General features: G+C 35.3%; 1 protein-coding gene across 2 annotated transcripts in view; it reads left to right on the top strand.

The window, feature by feature from the left end:
* LOC129807996 (probable nuclear hormone receptor HR38) overlaps positions 1 to 26147 on the top strand; it is a 72103-nt gene that overhangs the window by 38418 nt on the left and 7538 nt on the right. Inside the window, exons 2-4 of one of the 2 annotated variants that reach the window (XM_055857628.1) lie at positions 12852 to 13021; positions 19066 to 19896; positions 24523 to 25582. In XM_055857628.1, coding sequence (XP_055713603.1) covers positions 12852 to 13021; positions 19066 to 19896; positions 24523 to 25582 — 2061 coding nt within the window. The remainder of the gene's footprint in view (positions 1 to 12851; positions 13022 to 19065; positions 19897 to 24522; positions 25583 to 26147) is intronic. The other variant, XM_055857629.1, reaches the window with a different exon arrangement.

Genomic DNA, 26147 nt, shown 5'->3' with positions numbered 1-26147 from the left:
ATTACAGATCGTTGTACATTAATTTTATAATGATTATTAGGTATCTCAATTAATATATATAACTACGACGATCACTTTCATCATATTTACGATATTTACTCCCATCTAATTTGATGTACTTATATTCACATAAAAGTGTTTTTATATAATCATATAAAACCCTTAACATGGTATAGTGGTGTTCATAAAATTATTCTTTTTTATGATCTTAGGATATCAACAAATAGCTTTAGGCACTCAATGGATTATTATTAAATCGTATAAATATCTTTGATGCAAGTATTCTAGGTTAGATTCTTCTTCGGATCACCATAAATTTTCTGACATTAATGTTATCAGTGACGTTAATATAACTGTTTTGAAAAAAGAAGAAAAACTTCAAGGGAGAAATTTCAAGGAATAATTTTTATAGCATAAAATTTAAATTAATGTCATAAAAAACAGTGTGAGTACTTATACTCTGAAGAATAACGATTAGTCATTCTGCTTATAAATAGATGAAGACCTACGATAGATTATTTTCGTTGATTCTTTAATACTATATATTCTGTGTTTAATCTGATGCTGTATTAAATAGAAAATTTGAATAAGAATTAGTAATACATAGATGAAAATATATATATACATTTTTAATTATTGAGCACATTATTGCGCTTGTTTTTAAATTAACTAAAAATATACATTATGTTATGAAAAAAAACGATTATACTATCTTGCTTAAAAAAATGTTATTGCATGCTTTACCTGGCGAAAGCTTTTCCCGCCAAATTCTAGGAAATCTATTTAAAAATCTTTTTTACTTCTTTTTTACGATATGTTTTTGTATTCTTTATTTCTTTTGTTAAATTTAGCGAAACATGTTAGCAGAGTAATCAGCAACAATATCGGCAACAGGGAGAGGTATCATTTTTTGAAGACGTTTCCTATATCTTGGATATTTCGACGGCTCAGAATATAAAACGAATAAGTCGCGAATGGTCAATTTTGCAGGAGATCGATATCAAGTTGAGATTTTGCATACTGAGTATAGAATTTTTAAGATTTGATGCCCCTATAACTTTAGGAATAATTAACTTTTCGGTATAATGTTGATAGGAAAGGTAGAGGGTGTCAAGAAGTATCCGAAATACGGGAAAAACGAATTTTGCAAAAAATCGACTTATTCGACTTAGGTCCTTGACACTTTTAGGACTTAAGCCGAGAGACGGCTTAGTGGAAAATGATAGAAATGTGGTTTAACCATTATTTCGAATATAATTACGCTAAGCCGCCTATCGGCTAATCCTCAAGTCTGTCAAGGCCCTTATATTCTCACAAGTCAATTTAAAGTTCGATATTTATTTTAAAATCATTTTTTAAACAGATTTTTTTTTTAAATACTATTAATCTATTATCTAATGCAATGAGTTGAGAGAGCATTTTTCTGTAAATTTAGATCACGTCGATCTTCCTTTAATTTAAGCTGCGGGCTATCGAAAACCTGAAATTTCAATCTCGAAGCTATAGGGCGGAGTAGGACAACTTTTAATTGAATCAGCGTTAAAATCACCTTTTTTGTCCTATTTTCAAATAAAACTGGATCTTATCATGATATTACTTAGCTCCAGAAATCAATTGCGACATCAAATTATATTATGATAGGGGGAAGTGAGGCACATTTGAAAGCGGGGCACCTTTGAAATTGGGATTTTTAAAATTAAGCCTTACTGTTATATAATTTACCTGCACGAACAGATTGAAAAGCTAAATTACATTATGATCTGGCTTAGTTCCACTTAGACATAGGAGAAAAATCCTAATTTCAAAGGTGCCCCGTTTTCAAAGGTGCCCCACTCCCCCCTAAGGCTCAATTACATTTAAAAATTGGAGAAAAAACCCAATTTTAAAAATGCCCCAATTCAGAGGTGCCCCATGTCCCCCTATTCCAGCGATGACTTTATTTGTCCAAAATATTTCATTGGTACTCCCTGTGATTAAACGGTAGACAGTATTAGTACTTTGGCTAAAAAGAGGAAGATACACTAAATCAACAATTTTTTGCATCGGGTTCGTTGTCTTTGATATTGATGTCTCTTGCCGCTTTTCATACACTTGAGCAGAAACTCACTGATTTCGATGGCTCGAAAAAAGGAAATCAATTACAATTTTTATTGCAATGCCTTTTACGGAGTAAAAAAGATCTCTGTGGTACAAAATGAATGACTTCAATTGACGGAGAAAATATTATAATCACATTAGGAGTTTGGTGAATTTTTTTTTAAGATGTCTCTCTAAAGAGCCTTTCATATACATTTCTGGTGCAATTTCTCACAATGTGATCTTATATAATAAGAGAACAAGTAAAAAAAAACAGGCAGCTAGCTTCCTCACATCATGCAATATTCGTGGAGATCCAATAAGTGTCAGAAGATTAAATAAATGGATAGACGGATTGATGATGATGGCATCGTCACTTCACGCAAGCACATACATACAATAAATAATTTTGAGAAAGAGATAACGATGGAAATGCAAAAGATGTGGTTTTGATGATGTGGTAAACCATATTCCATACACTTGGAATAAAAGAACAAGTCACCGAACGAGGATTGAGGAGAAGAAAAGATTAATAATTGTTTAATATGTAATTTCACACAAATGAATCGTATAATCGAATATTGCCGGAAGGTGTAGATGAGAAGCATGCTGATGAAGATTGTTACTCTATTTTCTGCAGAAAATTTGTATTTGTGGTTTGGTGTAGTGAGCACGTGAAGTCCATGAAATGGTTGGGAAATAGTGAAAAGAAGAATATATGATACGCGATGAAAAGGATATTGAGCAGAATAAAAGATAGAGCAGGATAGGGCAGTTCATAGTAAAATTGCATCTCAAACTGGGTTACATTTGCAAAGTCTCTGCAAAAACTACTTCTAGGGGGAAATTGTGTACCTTTGAAACTGGGTTTTTGTCCTATTTTTAAAGAGAATTAAGCCTTTATTATAATGCGATTTACTCTGTCTAGTTCCATTTAAGAGTGGGAGAAAAAAGTGCAATTTCAAAAGTGCTCAATTCAATAGTACCCCACTTCCCCCTATCAATCAAGGTTTTAGGTTTTTTTTAATAATAATATTGAACAAATAAAAAATTGTACAATTACTAAAGTTGTCCATGGGGCCAATTTAAAAAAAAAATATGGCAAGTTAAGAAAAATAATTTTCCGCAAGAAATAAGAATAGGGTGGAGTAACCACTTATGTTTAGAAAAAAGAGGAACTAATTTTATTACAACTCTTGAACACTTAATACAAGATAACTAAAATTTGACACAAAACTACTTAGATGTATTGTCTCTAGATTCGTGAAAACAATAGTCCTAGAATTTAACGCTGAACTACCCAAAAAAATGATTTTTATTAACAATGCAGAAATAACCACTTCGTCGCCACTTTTCACCACTTTTCGCCAGTTTTATAACCACTTCTCGCCACCCATTTGAAAAGGTCCAATCTCGATTGTTTTAGGCAATGTTATAAAAAGAATACATTCAGCATTTCTTTTTCTTCGTGATCACTTTATTATTACTCACTTTAAACGATTTTCTTCCACTTTGAAAAAACAAATTATAGGTCTATTGCAGAAAGTAAGCAATGCAAATTTGACAACTGAGAATCTACGAAGTGAAGTTAGCATCGCCTATTGAAAAGAGATGGCGACAGGTGGTAAAATCAATTCTAGAAGATAACTACTTTTCGCCATGCCTCATTTTTATATAAAAATGATATAAAATGAAATATTAATTAACTAAATACAAATTTTATGTATTCAACAAGTGTGATTAAATATTCAATAGACAAATTATTTATCCAAAAAGGTATTTTTTTCTTGATGAAAATTTGATGACACTTACTATATTTGATAAGAAATATTGAATTCGATGCACTTGCTTAAAATATTACTCTAAAAAATGCTTAAAATCGTAAATCCAAAAAGAATAATAATTATTTTTGGACTCTATAAGTAGCAACAGTAAAAATACGAAGAAATCGCGAAAAATAGCGATTTCAATATAAGTGGCGAGAAGTGGGGCACTAACGAGAAGTGGTGATTCCACCCTAATAAATTTAATTAAAAATTTCAAGTTTTTTTTCTGTAAATAGGATGGAGCAAACACTTTTCTCCACCTTAAGGTTTGATATCCTCATAATTCTTATATTTTTTACAAAGAAATTTAAAATTTTGTGTAGGGGAAACATAGGCCGAAGTAAACGTGGGGTAGTTGTACACACTGATTTTAATGTCTCCACTAGAAGAAAGTGTCCTGTTTTTAAAATATATTGCGGAGTCACATTTATTCAGAAACATAAGAAAAAATTAATAATTATGAAGCTTAGGACCGTGCAAAGCATGGGCAGGGTACTTTCCCTTACTTGGACTTATACGAATCATTTTCTTCTGTGGACAAAGATCTCTATAGTTTCTCTCTATAGTAAAGGAGAGGTCTTTGGAATAAGTTACGGAAACACCGTGATGTATGCAAAAATTTTCGGCGACAATTTTTCAGCCTATTTTCAGTGCCAACGGATCATAAAAAATGTACAGTAGAGTCTCGCTATAGGCCATCGCTCTATAGTCCACAATTTATCGACCGTTGATTTCAAAACACTGATTTTAAGTTAGGTTATGTTTTTTAGTACGCGACATGCAATGTTGTCTTAATTATTTTAATATTTTTGACAAAGTTTATTGAGTAGTTGTGATAATTGTGATCCATAATGAAGAGAGCGAGGATAATGGCAAAGAAAGTGGAAGCCGTCGAGCAATGTCAATACTAAATGTCGTTGATAATTTTAAAAAATAATATGGATTATAGTGCGACCCAAGTGTCAAATCTGGAACCAAATATGGACTATAGCGAGACTCTACTGTATTTCAAATTTACCGCGTGAAAAATACTTGCATACATTTAGGAACATTTCAAAAATTATTTAATAAATGAACTCCCAGTAGTAGGCAATTCATATCAAATTCTTTCAATACGTTGTCACTTAAGCCGGGACTCCCTGTATTGAGTTATATGTAAGTAAAGTGAAGACTGTTTCTTCCAAAAACTGCCCCATCCTGAAATGCCCCACCCTTCCCTATGGTTAGGAAAAAGTTGATGGGAGCAGAATTGAAATTTCGAAATATTGACGGTACTTTATTTGATTTCCTTTGATGTAGCCTCACCGCAAGAGTATACTATAATTGAGAACTAATTAATTCCGGTAGTATATGGTTGTAACATCTTGTTAAGAGTTGACTACAGCGCAGTGGTGCAACACCAAAGAGGAGGCGACATCCAAAGCCTTTTCATGTTTACTTGGCGCGAATAGAATCAGAAAGTTCGCCAATTCTCAAACAGAGTGAATTCTTTTGGAATTGCTATAAAAGATAGGTGTTTTGTGAAATGATGTGAAGGAAGCAAATATGTGGAATGGGATGGGAAAATGAGGATAATTTGATATTAGAGGAAACATACAAACAATGAATGGATCTTCCTTGTTTGAAATTCCATCTGAGTGGCGAAATTTCTTGTCTAGCTAATTGGATGTGAGAGTTGTGGGGCTAACCAGTAATTGCTACATGGGCAAAGTGAGGCGTGTTTAGTGCGGGATGTTAGACACTCCAAGTCGTGGTGTAAAACTTATTTTTGTGGTGTGGTCACAAGAAGAGATTCTCCTCCAAGACTTTGTTTTTTTTTTTGTTTTTTTCTGTTTTTGAGCTGTGGAGACTTAACCTCCCATATGTAATGGACTTTCACCTCCCATGAGACTAATGTATTGTGTGGTGCATGGATTTATACCGTGATAAATTGAAAAGACAAGACATATGGGAATATCATCACCAACTCCTTGTACTTTGCTTTATGCTCACTGAATGCTTATTTTGTTGCCATAAACTTTTTCAGTGTCAGTATTAATTCTTGTGATTGTAACCATAAAGGTGGTGTAAGCTCCTTTAGCTGTTCATCTTTTTTTTTTGTCTCTCATCATCACAATTTTCTGTGTTTTTAACTCCCTTCATGCCCTCGTCGCAATTTGGTGTCACCCATAAAGAAAAGTTCAAGCCTTATCGTGTAGAAAACACTACATGATAATGTATGTTGGTACATTGAAGTGTGACATAAAATTCAGTTAAAAAAAATCACACATTGGTTCATCACGGAATCAAATTACCCAGATATTTGTGCTTTTTTTCTCGTATCTTCCACTCAACTTAACTCATTACTTTCCAAAATAATTTATTGAAAATTAATATGTATATGCACGCATACGTATTCACCTAAATTATCATTATATAGTCGAAGTGCTCAAAAATTGCCCACCACACCCAGTTTTTATTGACATCGTCGTAAATGAACGGAGGACGACCACTAGTTCCTTTTTACTTGATTATTTCAAAAAAACAAATATTTTGTACTTTATTTGGTATCGAGTTGTAATGATTTGCTTTCATTGGATCTTTTACAATATTCCAGTATAATATTCTCATAGCAGTATACTCTCTTAAACCGAAAAAAACCCAGCATATAGCACAAAATTACAATGATGGCTTTTTGCACTACCTCAAAGAAATAACAATATTTTAATAGATAAGATGAAGTCTTAAAGGAGTGAAGGTGGATTTGATTGAAAAGACACAAGTCTCATAAAAATGTGAGGCGTTGAAAAAAGTGAAGCAATGAAACAATGTACGACAGTTATTGCCTCATGGTAACAGAATCTGACGACAATTTATTCAGAATTGGTCTCTCTGGGTCTCTCTTGATGGAATTTTCAAGATCATATTTTTGATTATCGTGGACCTGTTTTAATTGCTAGTCATTTTGTACAGACAACTTTTTCTGTTTTGTCGCTCTTAATTAATTAATTATGCACTACCTTTAATTTGGAAATAATTAAACAAGGTATTATTTTTGAATACATACCGTACAAGCTGGAATTTTTGTTTACAAATTGATGCTTTATTAGTGTAATGAGACACATACAAAAAATTTTCTTTTCATCACCGTTTTAACTTACATAAAAACAGAATTATAGCTTTTTAACTCAAGTGGGAGTTTTCTGCAATTAAATTGTGAAAATAAGACGAATTTATACCGGTCTTTGGTACCTTAAAATACAATTGTACAATAGTTATGTATGCGATCCGAATTTACAAAGAATGTTTGTTTTTTTAATATTAAGAAAGATTTATATTTGTATAACACTCCGGTATATTGAGAACTATATTTAAATGATCATTTTCTAAAATCTTCAGAAAAAAATTAAAAATTGTGCTGTTGGTACTTAACTAAACGGTTACTAGTAGTGAACACCTTTAAAAGGTGCAAGTTAATCATATTTTTGCCATGAGACAAACATTTTTGGTCAGTAAATTAGCAAATTAGTCACTAAAAAATCAAAAATTAAATCAAACTGAAAACATTAGGGAACAGTACTCTCCCTTCGAATGTTCATTCCCTCGAATAATGTGAATTTTCTTTTATTTTTCCTAAGAGACTTACACATGTCTATTAAATATTATTTAGTTTATTATCAATTATTGATAATTATGTGTAAGTTACTTATTAAAAATAAAAGAAATTCACGTTATTCGAAGAAATGAACGTTGGAAGGGAGGATATTTTTCCCTAGATGCTTTTAACTTTCTCATTTTTCCTTTACCATATATTTTATTGAAACACTTAATAAGTACTTAAAATTAAGTAATTTTATATAGTTGTAAAACAACTACATACCGAATATCTGAATGTCTGTTAAGGTCCACTCCACATGGACACAAGCTCAGGATTTGACAGTAAAGATTTACCCGATACTGTTAAATATTGAGAGTTTAGGGTCATTGATAAAGGGTCCTTTGCATAAATTTCTCTTATATAGGGGAAAGTGCTCTCCCTTCGAACGTTCATGCCTTGGAATAATGTGAATTTCTTTTGTTTTTCGAAAGAGATTTACACTAAATTATCACGGAATTATCAACAATTGATGATAAGCCAACTAATATTTAATAGAAATATGTAAATTTCTTAGGAAAACCAAAAGAGAATTCACATTATTCGAAGGCATGAACGTTCGAAGGGTGAGTACTTTCCCCTAATCCTTTAACGTCAAATTTTACAAGTTAAATATTCTCGAAATCAGCCTGAGTCTATTAAAGCCCTTACCCAAAACGGGTTATACGGGTTATACCCAAGATCTCAAAGTGTTTTCCGTGGGTTTCTAGAGTTGCCAAACGTTCCAAAGGTTCACAAAACATTCTCCGATTGACAAATGTTCCCCGGGTTCGTAAATGTTCTCCGGGTTCGTAAATGTTCTATGTCTCTTAAAATTCCCAAGTGTAATGCCATAGACAAACTTACGACTTAAGCCGAAAGACGGTTTAACGTAATTAATCAAAATATTTATTTAACTAAATTTCCATCAGTTTCCCACTAACAAAGCCGTTTCTCAACTTAAGCTGAGAGACTGATTAGTCATAAACTAATAAAACATGTAATCTGATCATCATTTTGATTATAATTACGTTAAGCCGTCTCTCTGCTTAAGTCGTAAGTGTGTCTAGGGCATTACATGCTGGAGGTTTAGTCCAGTTCCAATAAATTTCGTAATGATTAATAACAAATAATTCAAATGATTCTTCTTTTATTTAATGTTCATTTACTTTTAATATCCAATCCTAAAGACGAGTTTAGACTGGAGGTTTAGCCTAGTTCCCAAAAGTTTCGAAATCCTAAATAATACACGATTTTACTGATTTTTTTTTTCAAGATATAATTAATCTTTCGCATTTCATACCCAATCTTAATTCGAAGTTTTCCGAAAAATATTACACGAAAGAAATTAGACAAGTTAACCCGTATATGCTTCTTAGGTATGCAGCCCGTATAAATCACAATTTTCCCAAAAAATCTTGCCCAATAAAAATATTAGAGAAGTTATTCTATTTGTACTACATTCTGCAAAATTTAGATAGGCTCAGTTCATAAAGTGAACTCCAAATCATTGAATTTTGTGGGTTTAATTAAATCCTAGATCTAAACACCGTATATAAGTATTTCAAATTTTTGCAGCTTAATAAAACCTAAAACTAATTAGAAATTTCTAAAATTATTTAGTGTAATATCGTTGTTCCTATCATCAACCGCCGTATCTGCATTAATTGATATTGTAAAATTTGTCATGAATTTTGTAATTTTTTTAAGCTATAGGAGAAATCAAAGCAAATTAGCTAGGGTAGAGTCAGCCATTTTGGCCATGTAGGCACTTTTGACCACCTAAAATAAAATCAAATTGTAAGGCAATTATGAGCTTATTTAGAACAGGAAAATGGGTCTTATTTCGTGACCTCTAATCTAACGAATCAGAAAACCATATTTAATTTTGTATCGACTTGATCAATTCTAAGTTATTGAAAGAAATTCTCGACAAGGTAAACAATCACTAAAAAAACATGGTATTCTTAAGAAACTTGTTAATGTTAAGAGAAATCCTATTTTTGATGAAAATATTTCATGTTATTCAATGAAAGTCCATTTCTTAATTAACTAAATTTTATTGTGATATCACCCCAATAAGATTTTCTAACAAATTAAATGAGAATCGGATGTGGCTAAAAGAGCTTACTTTTTTCGGCTGTGTAAATACTTTTGGCCATTCATTTTCCCATACATTTTACACGTGGTGCACCTCGCTGATTTCTGTAAAAACGATCGTGACTTTTGATTGATTTTTACATCAAATAGAAAATGTGCAAAAAGTTGTTTAAAATACTCTAATAATCATGTAAAATTGGTGTTAAATAAAAATAGGACTTGTGCTGTGTATTTGTGAAAGTTTTCGAAAGCTATTCTCTTATTTTATTAAAATTCTATTGGAAACAAGTGGCCAAAAGTGCTTATACACAATGTCCAAAAGGGCTCACAAAGCGGCCAAAAGTACTGAAATATGCATAGTTGCATAAAATGCGTTTTTCACTAAAATATCCAAAAAAAATTGGAAATTCTCTTGGATTATTAGGAAGAAACGGCTTTAAGGTATCTTTGTACAAAATTTAATTTTATTTAAATAAAAATTATAAAAATTACAAGTACATGAAACCTTAAAGTGGCCAAAAGTACTTACTCCACCCTAAATTGCAAAGGAATTTTTTCTTTGCTTTTGTGAAGAAAATTATTAGTTTTACACTAAAATTATTTTCAATAAAAAGGTGTTGTTTAGTCACTTTGAAACGACAAAAACAATCTTGACCCGGTCTTTGCTATTAAAGTCTCTACACATTGGGAGCAATTTTCGTCAAAAGTACATTTTTGACAAAATTTTGACAGTTCTGCCTACAGCGGTGCAGACAATTTTCTTCAAAAATGCAATTTTTGACGAAAATTGCTCCCAATGTGTAGAGGCCTTTATAGCCATTTTCGCTATTTCTATGTACTATTCTCCAGATTATAATAATTATTATTGATATGGGAATAAATTTGGACGATTTCACTGAAAACGTACTACCCGATCAGTAGAACAAATAATATAGAGTCCTGTTACATTTTATTATTGAATTAAACCAATTGTTAAATTAAAAGAAGAGCTCTCCCTCAATATCTCCTCTCTCTTTTCTGAATCTTAGGGCCTTGACAGACATTAGGATTAGCCGAGAGACGGCTTAGCGTAATTATATTAGAAATAATGAATAAAGAGTATTTCCATCATTTTCCACTAAGTCGTCTCTCTGGTTAACTCTTTCGTCTCCTTTGGGACTCTGGGTACCCATGGAAACAACAATTTTTTTGGACTATTTAGAATCGATAAAATTCCGATTCTTGTGGATGATTACAAACTATAAGGATGCCCAAATCTAGGATATTTTTTTCAGGATCCCAATTACCTCCTGAGCTAAGATATTCTTGGTCAAAAATCGTGAATTTTCGATTTTCTGCTTCCTTTCAGATATTGTGACTTTTTTTCATATTTCTAGACCCGAATAACGAAAAACCTCTCGGGGTCAATAAGTATGATAACTAACAATTACAGATTGCATAAATTCGAAAAACAATTTTCTCTCAAATTTTCAAAAAACTTTTTCAAACTTTATGAGTACTCTCGTCCCCAAAAATCTAGAGGTCAAATGTAAGGTTATCCCGCCAATGCCCGCCATTTGCTTTTTGACACCAACCTTGTAAGAAACCCAGCAACGAAAGAGTTTGGGGTTCGAAAGGCCGCGACGGTGGCGGCCTCCCAATTTATTCGAATAAATTGGGAGGCCGCCACCGTCGCGGCCTTTCGAACCCCAAACTCTTTCGTTGCTGGGGCGGGAGCGACATTTTTGCCAATATGGCCGAGAATTTTGACATTTGGCAGCGAGGGAAATTGCTTTCGGGGAAGTTTTTCCTATTTCTTCCAGATTTTGGTGAATTCTGATTGTCCAGGAAGTGTTTTTTTGGCTCTTGAGAAAGATTAATGTGTCTGCAATATCATCGTGTTAAGAGAAATGTGTTTTAAAGTGTTATTGTGTGAAATATTTTGAGGAATCTGTTGGTAAGCAGGAATTTGGTGTCTTCTTGACCACTTCCTGGACATCCCACAAGATACTGGTCAATAATTCTTCTTGTTTTAGTGATCAACATTGTAAAGGAGTCATTTGACATGCAAAAATAATTCACAAAATTGATATTATTGGCTTTTGGAAAATTGAAATTTATCCAAGTTTGTATCCTTTGCGTTCTTTAGGGGACGAGAGTTCCCATGAGTTTTCCAATTTCCCAGAGGCGGTGAAAATTCTTTCTCTACAAAAGTATCATATTTGACCACTAAGACTTACAATAAAGTGAGTTTTACTGAAATTCGTTCGCTGGATATGTTGTGGTCCGGAAAGAGTTAAGTAGCAAATGTGTCTAGGGCATTACATTGATATTCATCAATCTATTTAGGGCTCACTTTTCAGAATAAAATGATTGAATTGAAAAAAAGAAATCGTGAAATGTTATCAAAATGCACATACGACAATGGGTGATGCGATCAATGAGATTAAAGTACTAAATTTTAGGCTCCGCCCCTGTAACACTGCAATATTGTATTAACATCAATATTTATTGAAAAAACATTAATGATTTATAGTCAAGAGTTAACAGAAAAAAATCCGCCATAGGTATACATAAATGTAAAGATGAGTATCTTGTACATGATGTTATATAAAAGTAAATATCTATGGTCTTCACAGGGAACTTCAATTTACTTTTTTCATCAACATATTGTCCAATATTAATACCGTACGATATAATTGAAGGGAAAGCTCAAATTGGTTACGGATAATAAATTTCAGAACATAGGAATTGATAATCAGTACAGTGAAACACTCATTCTCGGTGATTTGAACATAAATTTTCAAATATGCTGGTGCGAAGAAGACAGGTTGTCTATTGAGGGAATAATGAGGAAGGGAGAAAAAAATCATAATCATATTGCAAACTTGCTAAATATCACTGATTTTATGACTCTGCGGGGAATCCACTGAAACGCCACCCTATCCCAAACACACCCTGCTATATCACCACTCATCATCCCTCAAATTGATTCACTCCCCACGTTTACAAGAGCAGAGATCCTTATATAAAGATCGAGGATACCAGTTCCAGGGCTTCATTCATCTTTGGACCTGTGCCAAGTGCACCAAAAAAAAATTCTTTTTGTGGATATTTGCACAAAGTGATATATTTGTTGTTATAATCTCTAATATGTTTGCTTGTGGTACTAATAAAGTGATTTAATGATAAATTGTGCATCAAGTGCATTCTAGAGTAATAAATTTTATTTATTTTTCTCTTCAATGGATATTCAGGTGCACCTTCACTGTTGTCGGCCATCGTTGCACAGCAGGGCATCGTTAGTCCAGAATCCAGTCAAGAGGAGAGTGGAACTGCTACAACAGTAGCTGCGGCAACTGCTGGGACAGGAAGCACCGGCGAAGGAATTGCCGCATCAACTATGCTGCTATTGCAATCTCAACAGGTAAAGAATTAAAAATTATACACATTATTTCATGTGGCGTCAAGACAACCGTAAATGTGTTTACAGAATCTCATATCCACTTTGGTATTAGTAGGGTAATGAAATGGAAAAAAAAAATGATTTATTGCTAATGGGATGTGCATCTGTTTTGCTCTTTAGGGGTTCCCTAATCTCACAACACAATCAATTAAGTCCATGACGAAGTGTTAATTAGTGATAAAATCAGTGAATTAACTATCACTTGACAGTGTTGATAATCTTTTCATGAACAGAGACAAAAAAATCATAGGGATATCTCTCACAGTATGTGCACTGAGAGAAATCCGAAAAAGTTAAAATAACATTCCGGAAATGTTAATTTTACCCTGCAGTATTGATCCGAAATCGGTGTAAATATTATGCTTTTTAGGTGTATTATGGGTTAAAGTTACCCTTCTGTCATGTTGATTTTATCCTTAAAAGGTGTAAAATTTGTTGTGGTTTTTGAGGATCACTGAGGTAAAATCACTCAAAGGAAACACTCAAATAGAGTAAACTTCAATGTTTATTTAACAAAAAGAAAGTCTTACAGGAACACTTGATTTCATCATCCAAAACGTTTGATGGCACTCACTAAACTCAGACTAACTTACTAGCATGAGAGCAATCTTTTTTTCAATTGCTCGTCCTTAATTTTTAAGACTACACACTGCTATTGTAAATTATCACAACACTTTCCCTTAGTCTTAAATTAATTCAATGACAAATTCTATGAAAACAAAAACTGGACTTTGGGAAAGTTATCTTCATCAGAGCAAATAAAAACTACTCCCTATTCTATCTGTCTCATTCCAATCCTCTGAATGAATGAATTCAACTTGACTCTCTCTAACGGTTTAGTCAACAAATCCGCAAGTTGGTCCTCAGTGGGGATTTGCTTGATCTCGAGAGTTCCATCACTGATCTTCTCTCTGATGAAGAAATGCCGGATCCCAATGTGTTTGGTCCTCTTGTGATATTCTGGATTCTTTGCAATTCGTATTGCTGCTGTATTGTCGACAAACACGATGGGAACTGACTTCATAGGTGCTATCTCTTCGAATAGCTTTCGCATCCAGGTGATTTCTTTGGCACCTTCACTAGCTGCCACTAGCTCTGCCTCTGTTGTAGACGTCGACACAGATGCTTGCCTTTGACTGCACCATGAGATGGCACCTTCAGCATAGGTAACCAAAACACCTGTGGTTGAGCGGCCTGTCTGAGCACAACCACCATAATCTGCATTGGTGAAGCAACGCAAGACTCCAGATTTCTTGCCTCGAACATAGCTTATACTCAAGGAGCTCGTACCTGCGATGTATCGAAACACCCGTTTAAGCTGAAGAATATTTTCTTGTGTTGGCTTCTCCAGGCTTCGTGACAAAACACCAACACTGTAGGCTAGATCAGGTCGAGTACCCAGCATGAGATACATAAGCGCACCAACTGCTTGACGATAAGGGTAATTGTGGCTTCCCTCATCTTCTTTTGACGTCTCTGATTGCGCTTTTATCATTGGTGTAGCAACGTGCTTACACTCCGTAAAATTGAACTTCTGGAGAATTCTCTTTGCGTGTCCAGCTTGGCTAATGCTGATCCCCTTCTCAGTCTTGTGTATTTCCATACCCAAGAAATACTCAGCCTCCTTCGTTGTAATCTTAAACTCAGCCTTCAACTCGTTCAGGAAAGTTACCAATTCTCCCTGATCTTTCGCAGCAATTAATCCGTCATCCACATACAGAACTAGGATTAATTTCTGGCCATTTTTCGTGCGAAAGAACATGCAGGGATCTGCTGTAGTTGCTGTAAATCCCCGTTCTCGTAGAAACTTTCCGAACCTCTTATTCCAACATCTTGGAGCTTCCTTAAGACCATAGAGACTTTTCTGCAACTTGCAGACTTTGCTGGATCCATCATCATAGCCCTCTGGCTGCTTCATATAGATCTCCTCTTCAAGATCTCCATAGAGAAAAGCTGTAGACACATCGAATTGTCTCAAATGCAAATCTTCACTGGCTGCAACGCTCAATAAAGCACGAATTGTCCCCAACTTTGCAACAGGACTGAATGTGTCGTTATAATCTACACCCTTTTTCTGGTTAAATCCCTTGACAACAAGACGAGCCTTGTATCTTTCGATACTTCCATCCGGATTTGTCTTTACCTTGTAGACCCATTTGGAAGACAAAGCTTTCTTCCCTTCAGGCAAAGACACCAGCTTCCACGTCTCATTCTTTTTCAACGACTCCATTTCAGCGTTCATAGCCTTTTTCCAGTTTGCACTTTCTCGACTGGTGACTGCTTCTTCATACGTGACTGGACTCTCGTGGGTGTCAATGCTGCTATCCATTGACATCACATAATCATCCAAGTAACGGGGCATTCGCAACTCGCTTCGATCTCTGAGACGTCGTGGGGTTGATTCACCTTCATTTTCAGACACTGCACTTTCATAATCAACTAGAGTGTCATCACTCTCTGCATCTTCGTCATCTGAAAACTTTTCTACCACTGAATCATTGTCATTTTGAACTTCATCACTTTCACCACTATCATCGAATCGAGGAAGAATTAGTTTCTTGGATTGACATTCACTGAGTTTTTCACAAAACTTTACATCACGAGACACAATCACTTCACTTTTCTCCTTAATGTAGATACGGTACCTCTCATCACCGTCGTATCCCAGAAGAAAACCTTTTTCAGCTTTCTTGTCCATCTTCTTCCGTCTTTGAGTAGGAATCCATACGTAACTCTCACTGCCGATGATTCGCATGTGCTTTATTCTCGGCTTCTTTCCAAACCACACCTCGTATGGACTCTTTCCGGGCACAGAAGACTTTCCCGTTCTGTTCAAAATGTAAATTGCTGTAGTCACAAGCTCAGCCCAAATTGCTTGTGGAAACTCAGCATTCTCATTGGCATACTTAAACGTTCTTGCCATTTCAACGATTGTTCTGTTGTCCCTCTCGACTTCACCGTTCTGTTGTGGTGTGTACGGTGCTGTCAATCGTTGATTAATACCATTCTTCTGAAGAAGTTCTTTCACATCTTTGTTGTCAAACTCTCCACCGTTATCGCTCAGAAGCTCCCTTATCTCGTGACCATTCTGTTTCGCACTGGCAATCACTTCACTCAGAACTTTCTTGACTTCTGATTTTTCTTTTATCACATACCCATAGCGAAACTTCGTGAAGCTATCTTTAAATGTCACAAGATAGCGCTTTCCCTGGAACGATGGATTGAATGGGCCACAAACATCTGCTGAGAAGAGCTCACCTGGCTCTGTCGCCTTCTTTCTGTCACCAAATGGCTGACGATGCATCTTCCCATAAATGCAGGGTTCACATACAAGATTGTCACTCTTGGTCTTTATGCCCATCTCATTCTGCAACAATTCTCTGATGTGATTCTTATTTTGATGCCCCCACCTCTCATGGTATAATTGAACGAGGCCTTCTTCAGTTTCAACACTGTTAGCTTCAGCATTGTTCTCTGGCATTACGGTCTTGAATGTAGCTTTGAACAAGCCCCCTTGTCTTTCCCTGATTCCACAGACTAGGACTTTTCCATCCACTTTCAATGTGCACTTCGTAGCAGTCGAATTAAATTCACTGCTTGGATTCTTGTCTTGGGCTGACAGCACAGAGAATAAATTTCTTGGAATTCCAGGAACGTACCAGACATCACTCATCTGGCTCTTATATTTTATTCCATCAACTTCTGTAATAATCTGAATCGTACCTGTGCCAATTGCCCTCAATTTCTCATTTCCTGCGGTCAACATGAATTGTGGGGTTCGCAGTTCTTGAAATTCACTGAAGAACACTGGTGAATTCGTCACATGCTTTGTGGCTCCATTATCTATCCACCAGTCCTGAGAATCCACTGCCGAACAAACTTCACCACTAACTACTGTCATCAACATCAAGTTGGCTTCGACCGCATTGTCTTTAGCTGATTTTTCCTTCTTATCCTTAGCACTGTCTTTGCTAGGACGCCCATCAGCTATCCACTTTCGACATTTCCTGACAAAATGTCCTTTTTTATTGCAATAATGGCAGGTATCAGACTTTTTGGATGGATTACCCTCTTTCTTTTTGCTCAAAACAAACGCCTCTTGCGTTGTTTGCTTCTCTGTCATGTCAGTTTTCTTGAGGCTGCGCTCGAACATGCAGAGTTGGTTTGAAAACTCTTTAAAATCTCTGTCCTCATATTTGGTTAGCATCATCCAGCTTGATTTGAACGTGTCAAACTCGCTGGGCAAAATATTCAACACTTTGCCAACCAAAAACAGCTCAGATAGAGGATTTTCTCCCTTATTTTTCAAACCAACATTGAGCTCATCCCAGAGATTCTTCACCTTGGCAATATGGAATGCAACATCGTTTCCCGATGTCCACTTGAGTGCGAAAAAATCGTCACAAACATGAAATAGCTGGTCCTTAGAGGTTGCTTCAAACAACTGTTTCAAGGCATTCCATTCCTCTTGAGCCGAATTTCTGTCTAGAATCTTCTGGTAGATCTCATCAGTCACTGAATTTGATATGAGAGATCTTGCATAGCTCTCTGCTTTCCTGATGAAATCGAGCTTCTTTCTGTGGTCATCAATTTGCTGCTGAGTTGCCCCTTCTGCCAGTACTTCTGGCTTATCCAATTTCCCCTCAATGGCATCCATGGCGCCCGCCTGAAAATCGAGCATAATCAAAAAACGACGCTTCCACAAGGGCCAATCTGCAACTCCTGTGAGCGGTTTCACTTGCACTTTAACACTTTCCATTGTTTTCTAGAACACTAAAAACTTCTTTGGAATAATGTTTTTCCTCGGAACACCGCACAAACTCTGTTTTTCAGCACTGAAAAAATGTCCACCACTACACTCGGAAAACTGACGCGCACACTTTTTACTCTTTTCTTGAGCCTGGGCCCATAACCTGTTGTGGTTTTTGAGGATCACTGAGGTAAAATCACTCAAAGGAAACACTCAAATAGAGTAAACTTCAATGTTTATTTAACAAAAAGAAAGTCTTACAGGAACACTTGATTTCATCATCCAAAACGTTTGATGGCACTCACTAAACTCAGACTAACTTACTAGCATGAGAGCAATCTTTTTTTCAATTGCTCGTCCTTAATTTTTAAGACTACACACTGCTATTGTAAATTATCACAACAAAATTAACATTAAAAAATGTTGATATATTTTTGCACCCAAAAAGTGTATTAGGGGTTAAAGTTACCCTTTTTCAGGTTAATTTTACTCTTAAAAAGTGTAAACACTGAGAAAAAAGAGGGTGCGTTTAACTTTTTTTCCTCATAATTTTTACACTTTTTAGGTGTAAAAATATATCAACATTTTTTAATGTTAATTTTACACCTTTTTAAGGGTAAAATTAACATGAAAAGGGGTAACATTAACCCCTAATACACCTAAAAAGCATAATATTAACATTAAATTAACATTTCCGGAATGTTATTTTAACTCTTTCGGATTTCTCTCAGTGAAATTAACATTAAAAAATGGTGATATATTTTTACACCTAAAAAGTGTTAAAGTTATGAGGAAAAAAAGTTAATCGCACCCTCTTTTTTTTCTCAGTGTGAACTAAATGCTTCCAACAATGTGCAATGGTTCAAATAAAATGCCCACGAATGCGTGAAGGGTGGAGATTTGTTATTGTTCACATGCAATAAAAATTATTGAATGAAATGTAAAACATTTTGTCACCAATGAATGGTGTTTTGTTGGTAAAAATGGGTAGGGAAGCGCTTGCGCTTCCCAAGCAACTTCTTCGCCCCAAATATGGCACTTTAGCCATAATCCCGCCCATTTGATTATCCTCAGCCATCAAGGGAAAGTCACTTTATAAACCATATCGGTTGTATTGCATGGTGGAAAATTAATCTATAAATAATAGAATATTGACTTGCGCTCGTTATCACAGTCTTTTTTTTTCTTTTACCTTCGCGCCATAGTTTCTCAATCATTAATGAGACTCCCTCTCAATTGGTATTTTTCTTTTTAGAGCACCTTTAGTTCTCTTTCTTCGTTTGATCTTTTGTCATCTAATCAGCAGTATCCATCTCAGCAATATCACCAGTTACATCAGCAGATTCAACAGGAAGCAGAATCTGTGCATTTTGATCTCGGTGGAAGTGATCTTGATCCTCTGGACGTTCTCTATCCCCCAACATCTTTATCTTTTGCCACTCAGGCTATCCCATCGACATCACAAGGTCGCACCAGTGACACATCCTTTGCTGATCAGCTACAACACTCAAATTCCTCCAGTGACACCCTCGTCGGTCTCAGCAGTCAGTCCAGTCACTTTGGTGGCTCTGTTGAGAGTCTTCCCAATACTCTTGTACCTCTATTTCACAAGGAGGAAACCAGTGTTCTCCTATCGCCTACAGATCAAACCTCAGGCACCCTAGAGCGACCCACAGAGCTCGGTCCACTTACTCTGCGCTCCAGCAGTGATCCTGCTATATCACTCCATTCTCTCCAATCGCACCAACCTCAAGCTTCATCGTCCACAACTCCAACAGCACCAGATTCACCTCTGCCAAGTTTCCAGGAGACCTACTCCATCAAATACAGTCAATTGGCCAGTTTCGGTCTCAAGATGGACGAAGATGCCTTCAATGTGGCATCTCCCTATCATGCAGGCGTTGTAGCCTATCAACATAGCCATCAGCATCCCTTCAGTGGATCCTCATCTACAATTCATCACCAAGGACACTATGACTTTCACGGACAGCACACTTCATCAGCTGGTCAGCAGCATCCTCCTCAGTACATGCAACAGAGTGCAGGAGGATTCTATCAACAGCAATCTTTTGAACAACATCCAATGGTAAGTTAATACATTTTCTCAAGTCCCAACCCCGACGGGATGTTCTGCATTAAATTGCTTTTGATTCAGAAATCTATTAATTTTGAAACCCTTGACTCCCAAAGTAACAGCGACGGCTCTGAATATAAAAAGAATAAAGCTGTCTTCAGACTAAAAGTCTAGCCTAATTCCCGAAGGTTTCAAAATCGTAAATAGTGAGAAATTTTATTGCTTTTTTGAGAACTGAATAGATCATTTATTTTTAATTCATTCCCAAGTTAAATTTTTCCTAGAAATCGTGACTGATAAGAAATGAGAATAGTTAAGCCATATGGCTAAGTCCTAGGTCTGAAGCCGGCCTATGTCCTGAATGTCCAATCTTACAGGAGAGCAATTTCAAATTGAGATTTTCCATGAAAAAATAAAAATTCATGGAAATTCGAGAGACAAATAGTGTGGTCGAATTTGCAAGCTGGCCGATATTTGACACTTACCTTAATCGACTTATATTCTGACAAGTCAACAGATGCAACGGAACAGGCTAAAGTAAAGTATTCCAATAAAATTCAATATTTGAGAAAATAACAATAACATTAAACAAAATTCACTTATTTAGAAATGGTAATTTTTTATCGAATGTTTTATAATGAAAAACATACCATTTACCATTTTAAATAATGAAAGTCAAAGAAATTTTTATGTTTCAAAAAATTTACGAGATCAAAGTATTTTTATGTCTTAACTTTTTTTAACTTTTTATGTCTTAGCTAAAAGAAATGTCAAAATGATAATAATATTATCTTTTATTATGTGATTAATCAAAATTCTCCTAATCGAGATATAAGAAAATCTGAGACATTCAAGATATTAATAGTAATCTTTTGGAATACTCGTTTAAATTCATTTTAATATCTGAATATTAATGCTGCAATATTGTCTACCTAAAATGCCTGGGTCCCGGTCAAAATCTCGAAAGCCAAAATCCCGAACGCCAAAATCCCGAACGCCAAAATCCCGAAAGCCAAAATCCCGAAAGGGCCAAAATCCCGAAAGCCAAAATCCCGAATTCTTAAAAGTGTTATAGCTACTCCCACGATTGTACCCGCGCTTGCTGGAGGCAAAGGGAAATCTTCTGTGTCTCGGGAAATTATTCTAAACATTTTCCTCCATATAATTTCATTCCTATCAGGATTTTGAACATTCGGGATTTTGGCTTTCGGGATTTTGGCCTTTTCGGGATTTTGGCGTTCGGGATTTTGGCTTTCGGGATTTTGGCTTTCGGGATTTTGGCTGCTACCGAAATGCCTATTTCGTAAGATTACATAAAAAGCCTGTCGGCGGCATTAAATAATCTGGGCGTGTGAAATATTATAATTTGGAATAAGATAGTGGAAACCCTATTTATTAAATAGAAAACTAGATGTTGAAATATTGCAAAAAAAATTATTAAAATATCTTAAAAAATTTAATCGTTGATAAATTTTGAATTTTATATTTTGTTGCACATTGGCAAAAAACATGAATTCGCTTTCTAATCTTTCTTAGCCGGCGAAGGGAGTTTTCTTGCCAAAAACAGCTTTTGGAAAATGACTCGAAATGAAAGGTCGTAAGAAAGCGAAAGAAAATGACAAGAAATACCCCATGTCTGACCAAATTTGCCCCAGTAGTTTTGAGAATTTCCAAAAAAAACATATTTTGAAAAATGACTTAAAAATTGCATTTCCGTTTGAGGTAGAAAAAGATGAACTTCTTCAAACGATAGAGCGGTAAATTTCCTATAAAAATATGCTCAATAAAAATCATTAAAATTCTCTGAGAGTTGGCGGAAAAATAAAATATTCATTTTCACAAATTTTGCCACAGTTTCTCATAACTATAACGTGATACAATGCACTATTTTTCCCCCAACAACTTCGGGAACATGGAAGGAGCATTCACACTACGGGAAGACGCTCCTGTGCGAGCTACATTGCACTTAAAAAATCCTTCCGAAACGGGATATGACATTGTAAAAAAAAAATAACTATCTTGTAATATAAGTATCATGATACGATTATACTAACATCAAGAAATAGAAGGACGAAGAAAATTGTTCGAGTTCGGATTCCAACGGATTTTGTTTGCTTTTCAGATCTTCCGAATTAAAATTTTCTTCACTGCCAAAGATCCGAATTCCGATTTTTGGCACTGAAGGTATTGAATAATCTGTTTTTGCATCAGAAGTATTACAATTCGAGCATTATAATTAAATTAGGAATAATTTTCTTATTAATTATTTATATTCTTTGACCACCAAATTTTCACCAGTTCCAGAGTTCTATTTGAGGAATAACGTATGCTTTAGGAATAAAATATGCTTTCATATTTGATTACATTTATTTATCTAGGTTTTGCAGGACAATCTGTCCTTCTGGTGAGCGTCGGAATCTAAGATAAAGACATTGTAATACAAATTGAAAAATTCGTTACGATTTAGAAAAAAAACAGCCACTGAGGAAGACGCAATAAGTGTCGAAAGCTCTGGTGAAATTGTGTGTTAGATTTCATAGGATTTAATCAACTATTTCCGACGCTAACCGGAAGGACAGATTGTCCTGAAAACCTAGCTCAGTTCCACCACCGTCGGCTATTCCTTTATACAGCAATATTTATTTATCCGTTAATATTATTTTTTTATAATTTTAGAACCTAATAACACTAAAGTAACCTTGACATATATTTTTTTTCATTCTGGGAGATTAGGGTGTTTTATAGTTTTTTTTTAAGAAATGGAAAACTTTTGAGTTTCTAACAATTCTATTATTCTTTTTAAAAATCTCCGTGTAGGGTGCAGTAGGGTAATTTTGAACAGAATCAATTTCAATTTTAGAAATTACGTTACTTATTTCAGACGGGTCAAAGAAAAAGGCCACGAAAACGGGCTTTTTTCATTTTTGTTCATCTAAAACAGTGAGAAAATGACATAATTAAAAATATAAGAATATTTACTTTTTTGTAAGAATATTATAAAATTCATTCAGCGGTATGTAATTTTCTACTGTCAACTTTTCTTAAATTGTATGTCAATAAAAGTTGAAGAACTCAATTAAATTTTTGCAGAAATAATTGATATTCAATTATAAATGAAGATACAATGAATTTCGCTCAAAAGAATGTTTCAACTAACGTAAATGTTTGTGAAATACTATGGAGGACTTACGAAATGCTCGTGAATCGTATAACCCAGAAACAATTTCGTAAAATTCTGTACTTTTTCACAAACATTGTTTGTAAAATGAACATTTGACGAACATTTTTTTGTACTTTCACAGATTTGTTCGTAAATGTTCCTAAACACACAAAAAGATGTTCGTAAAATTTTGTCATTTGTTCGTATTTGTTGTTTTGTTTGACTAGCAAAAATGTACGATCAAATACGAACAAACGACAAAATTTTACGAACATTTTTTTGTGAGTTTAGGAACATTTACGAACAAATGTTTGTAAAAGTACAGAAAATGTTCGTCAAATGATCATTTTGCAAACAATGTTTGTGAAAAAAGTACATTTTACGAACTTGTTTGTGGGTTATACGATTCACGAGTATTTCGTAACTCCGCCATAGGATTTCACAAACATTTACGAACAATTTTACAAAATATTTTTTTATGTGTATGCCATTGCGAAAAATAAATGATTACACTTAAATTTCTATAATTTTTATACCAACCATAACTAAAATACAGTAGACTCTCTCAAATTCGGGCATTTGGGACCGAAATGTCACCCGAATTAGAGAGAAATGTGGGCGACAAACTGTTTGAAATGCAACGATCTTTTGTTCATTTGTATAGTCACATTAAGTTTACGTACTCATATTTATTATAAATCTCATGAAAACCTCCTAATAATGCAAAATCATATCACAACTAAGACAAACCGTGGCAAATTTAAGCATATTTGCTTCATTCGATAATCAGAATCAAATCTGGAAGATATTAACAAACTTTTTTCAAATTTAACTGCTGCCCGAATTAAAAAGTATCCCGATCTTAACCCTTTAACGACGAGACACTTTTTACGGACTGAAAATCAACAATAAAAATTAAACTGTGAAACATAATCAATGATAAGTTTTACATCTAACCTAGGAAAGTCCAACAGAGTCTAATTCGGTGTATTTTGTGCTTCTATGAACGATAGGGACAAAAATAGCCCAAAAATTTAAGTAATTTTTCTGACAATACCAATGAATAATATTTTTCGCTTTAATGAAAAATATTACGAGTATTATAGTTTTTATTACCAAAAGGGTTTTGCTTAAAAAAAATTGGAAGCATAAAAAATAAATAAAATCAATTATGAATCTGAGAATTTAAAAATTCGCCATTTTTGAGTTTAAATATTTACTACATAGCAAATAGCTAGAAACTTGAAAAAAATATTCTAGATTCCTTCAACCTTCTACTTTACAATTATGTAGAGACATAAGAAAAAAATAACTTTAGGTAGTCAGGAAAAATTATTTTCTTAATGGGACACCGGTGTTCCTATCGTCCTTAAAGGGTTAAAAGAGCCAAATTAGCGAGAGTCTACTGTAGAGTTAGTGGATCACTAAAATTATTCGATTATGGGAGATAATTATACCAATTGGCATTTTTTTCGCAGCAATACACGCCCAGTACTCAAGAGCGCTACTCTCTTCCTCCCTTTCCCACTGTCTCTGAACTCCATGTATCCACCACGAGCCAGAGGAGAGCATCACTTCCGCTGCAGCGTTCCGAATCCACCTCGAGCAGCGAGAGTCCCAAACCACCCCGCGCACAACTACCCAAAGGATTCCTGCCCAGCGCTTCGAGTTCCGCCTCCAGTTCACCGGGCTGCATCAACAACAACAATCCAGCAGCGGCCAATAACAACGAGCCGGGACTAAGTCGTGCCAGTATACATCCGACACCCCAGAGTCCCTCGCAGCTGTGTGCTGTTTGTGGAGACACAGCGGCATGCCAGCACTACGGGGTGCGTACATGTGAGGGATGCAAGGGTTTCTTCAAGCGCACGGTGCAGAAGGGCTCAAAGTACGTATGCCTGGCGGATAAGGCATGTCCCGTGGACAAACGGCGACGCAACCGTTGTCAGTTCTGTCGCTTCCAGAAATGCCTGGCTGTGGGCATGGTAAAAGAGGTGGTGCGAACAGATAGTCTCAAAGGACGACGTGGTCGGTTACCCTCAAAACCCAAATCTCCGCAGGAGTCCCCACCGAGCCCCCCAGTATCCATGATCACGGCCATGGTGCGTGCTCATGTTGATACAACACCCGATCTGGCCAGTCTGGACTACACACAGTACAGAGAGCCAACACCCACAGAGCCAGTGCTCTCTGAAGCAGACAAAGTACAACAATTCTACAATCTCCTCACCACCTCAGTGGACGTGATCAAGCACTTTGCCGACAAGCTACCTGGATTCAGTGATCTCTGCTCGGAGGATCAGGAGCTCCTGTTTCAATCAGCCTCACTGGAGCTTTTTGTGTTGCGACTGTCGTACAGGGCACGCATCGACGACACCAAGATGACCTTCTGCAATGGCGTGGTGCTGCACAAGATGCAGTGTCAGCGTTCCTTCGGTGACTGGCTCAATGCCATCCTCGAGTTCAGCAAGAGTCTTCATGCCCTCGAGATCGACATCTCCGCTTTCGCCTGTCTCTGTGCTCTCACGCTCGTTACTGGTAAGTCCATCTTTCACTTACCACAATATAATACAGGAAATTCTTTTGTGAATTTTGCGGTACTTTTCCGCTTTAATACACAATCACAGTAATTGATCTGCCCCCGTATTAATTCAATAATCATACCTTCTACCGTCTTTTGTATAAAGATACACTAAATTGCATTCATTTTAATTTACATAATTAATAACGATGGGAAATTGCATTGCAATCGAATAAAGCTCGCCATTGTATTAAGTCATAATCAAGTTTTGATTTAAATAACCGACGGGAGAACAATATTAAAAATTTAATTTATGTATAAGCATACAAAACTATAATAAAACAGCTTTTAAATATTTATTGAAGCATATGAAACCCTTGATACTACAAAAAAAAATTACGTTAAATATTTTTAGCTAATTAGAATTATCTTCTTTTGTTAAAGTGAAAATGTTGATCCGCAAAATTTGAAACAGACAAAATTAAAAAAAAAGAAAATCGTTCATAATAGAAATGTAATTAATAAAATTCTATGCAAACAAAATGCAAAATCTCACTGAATAAAATTACCTTTAGAAATCAA

The sequence above is a fragment of the Phlebotomus papatasi genome, chromosome 3, assembly GCF_024763615.1.
Source record: "Phlebotomus papatasi isolate M1 chromosome 3, Ppap_2.1, whole genome shotgun sequence".
NCBI lineage: Eukaryota > Metazoa > Arthropoda > Insecta > Diptera > Psychodidae > Phlebotomus > Phlebotomus papatasi.
Note: the sequence above shows the minus strand (reverse complement) of the source record. Positions and strands in the feature narration are given on the sequence as shown.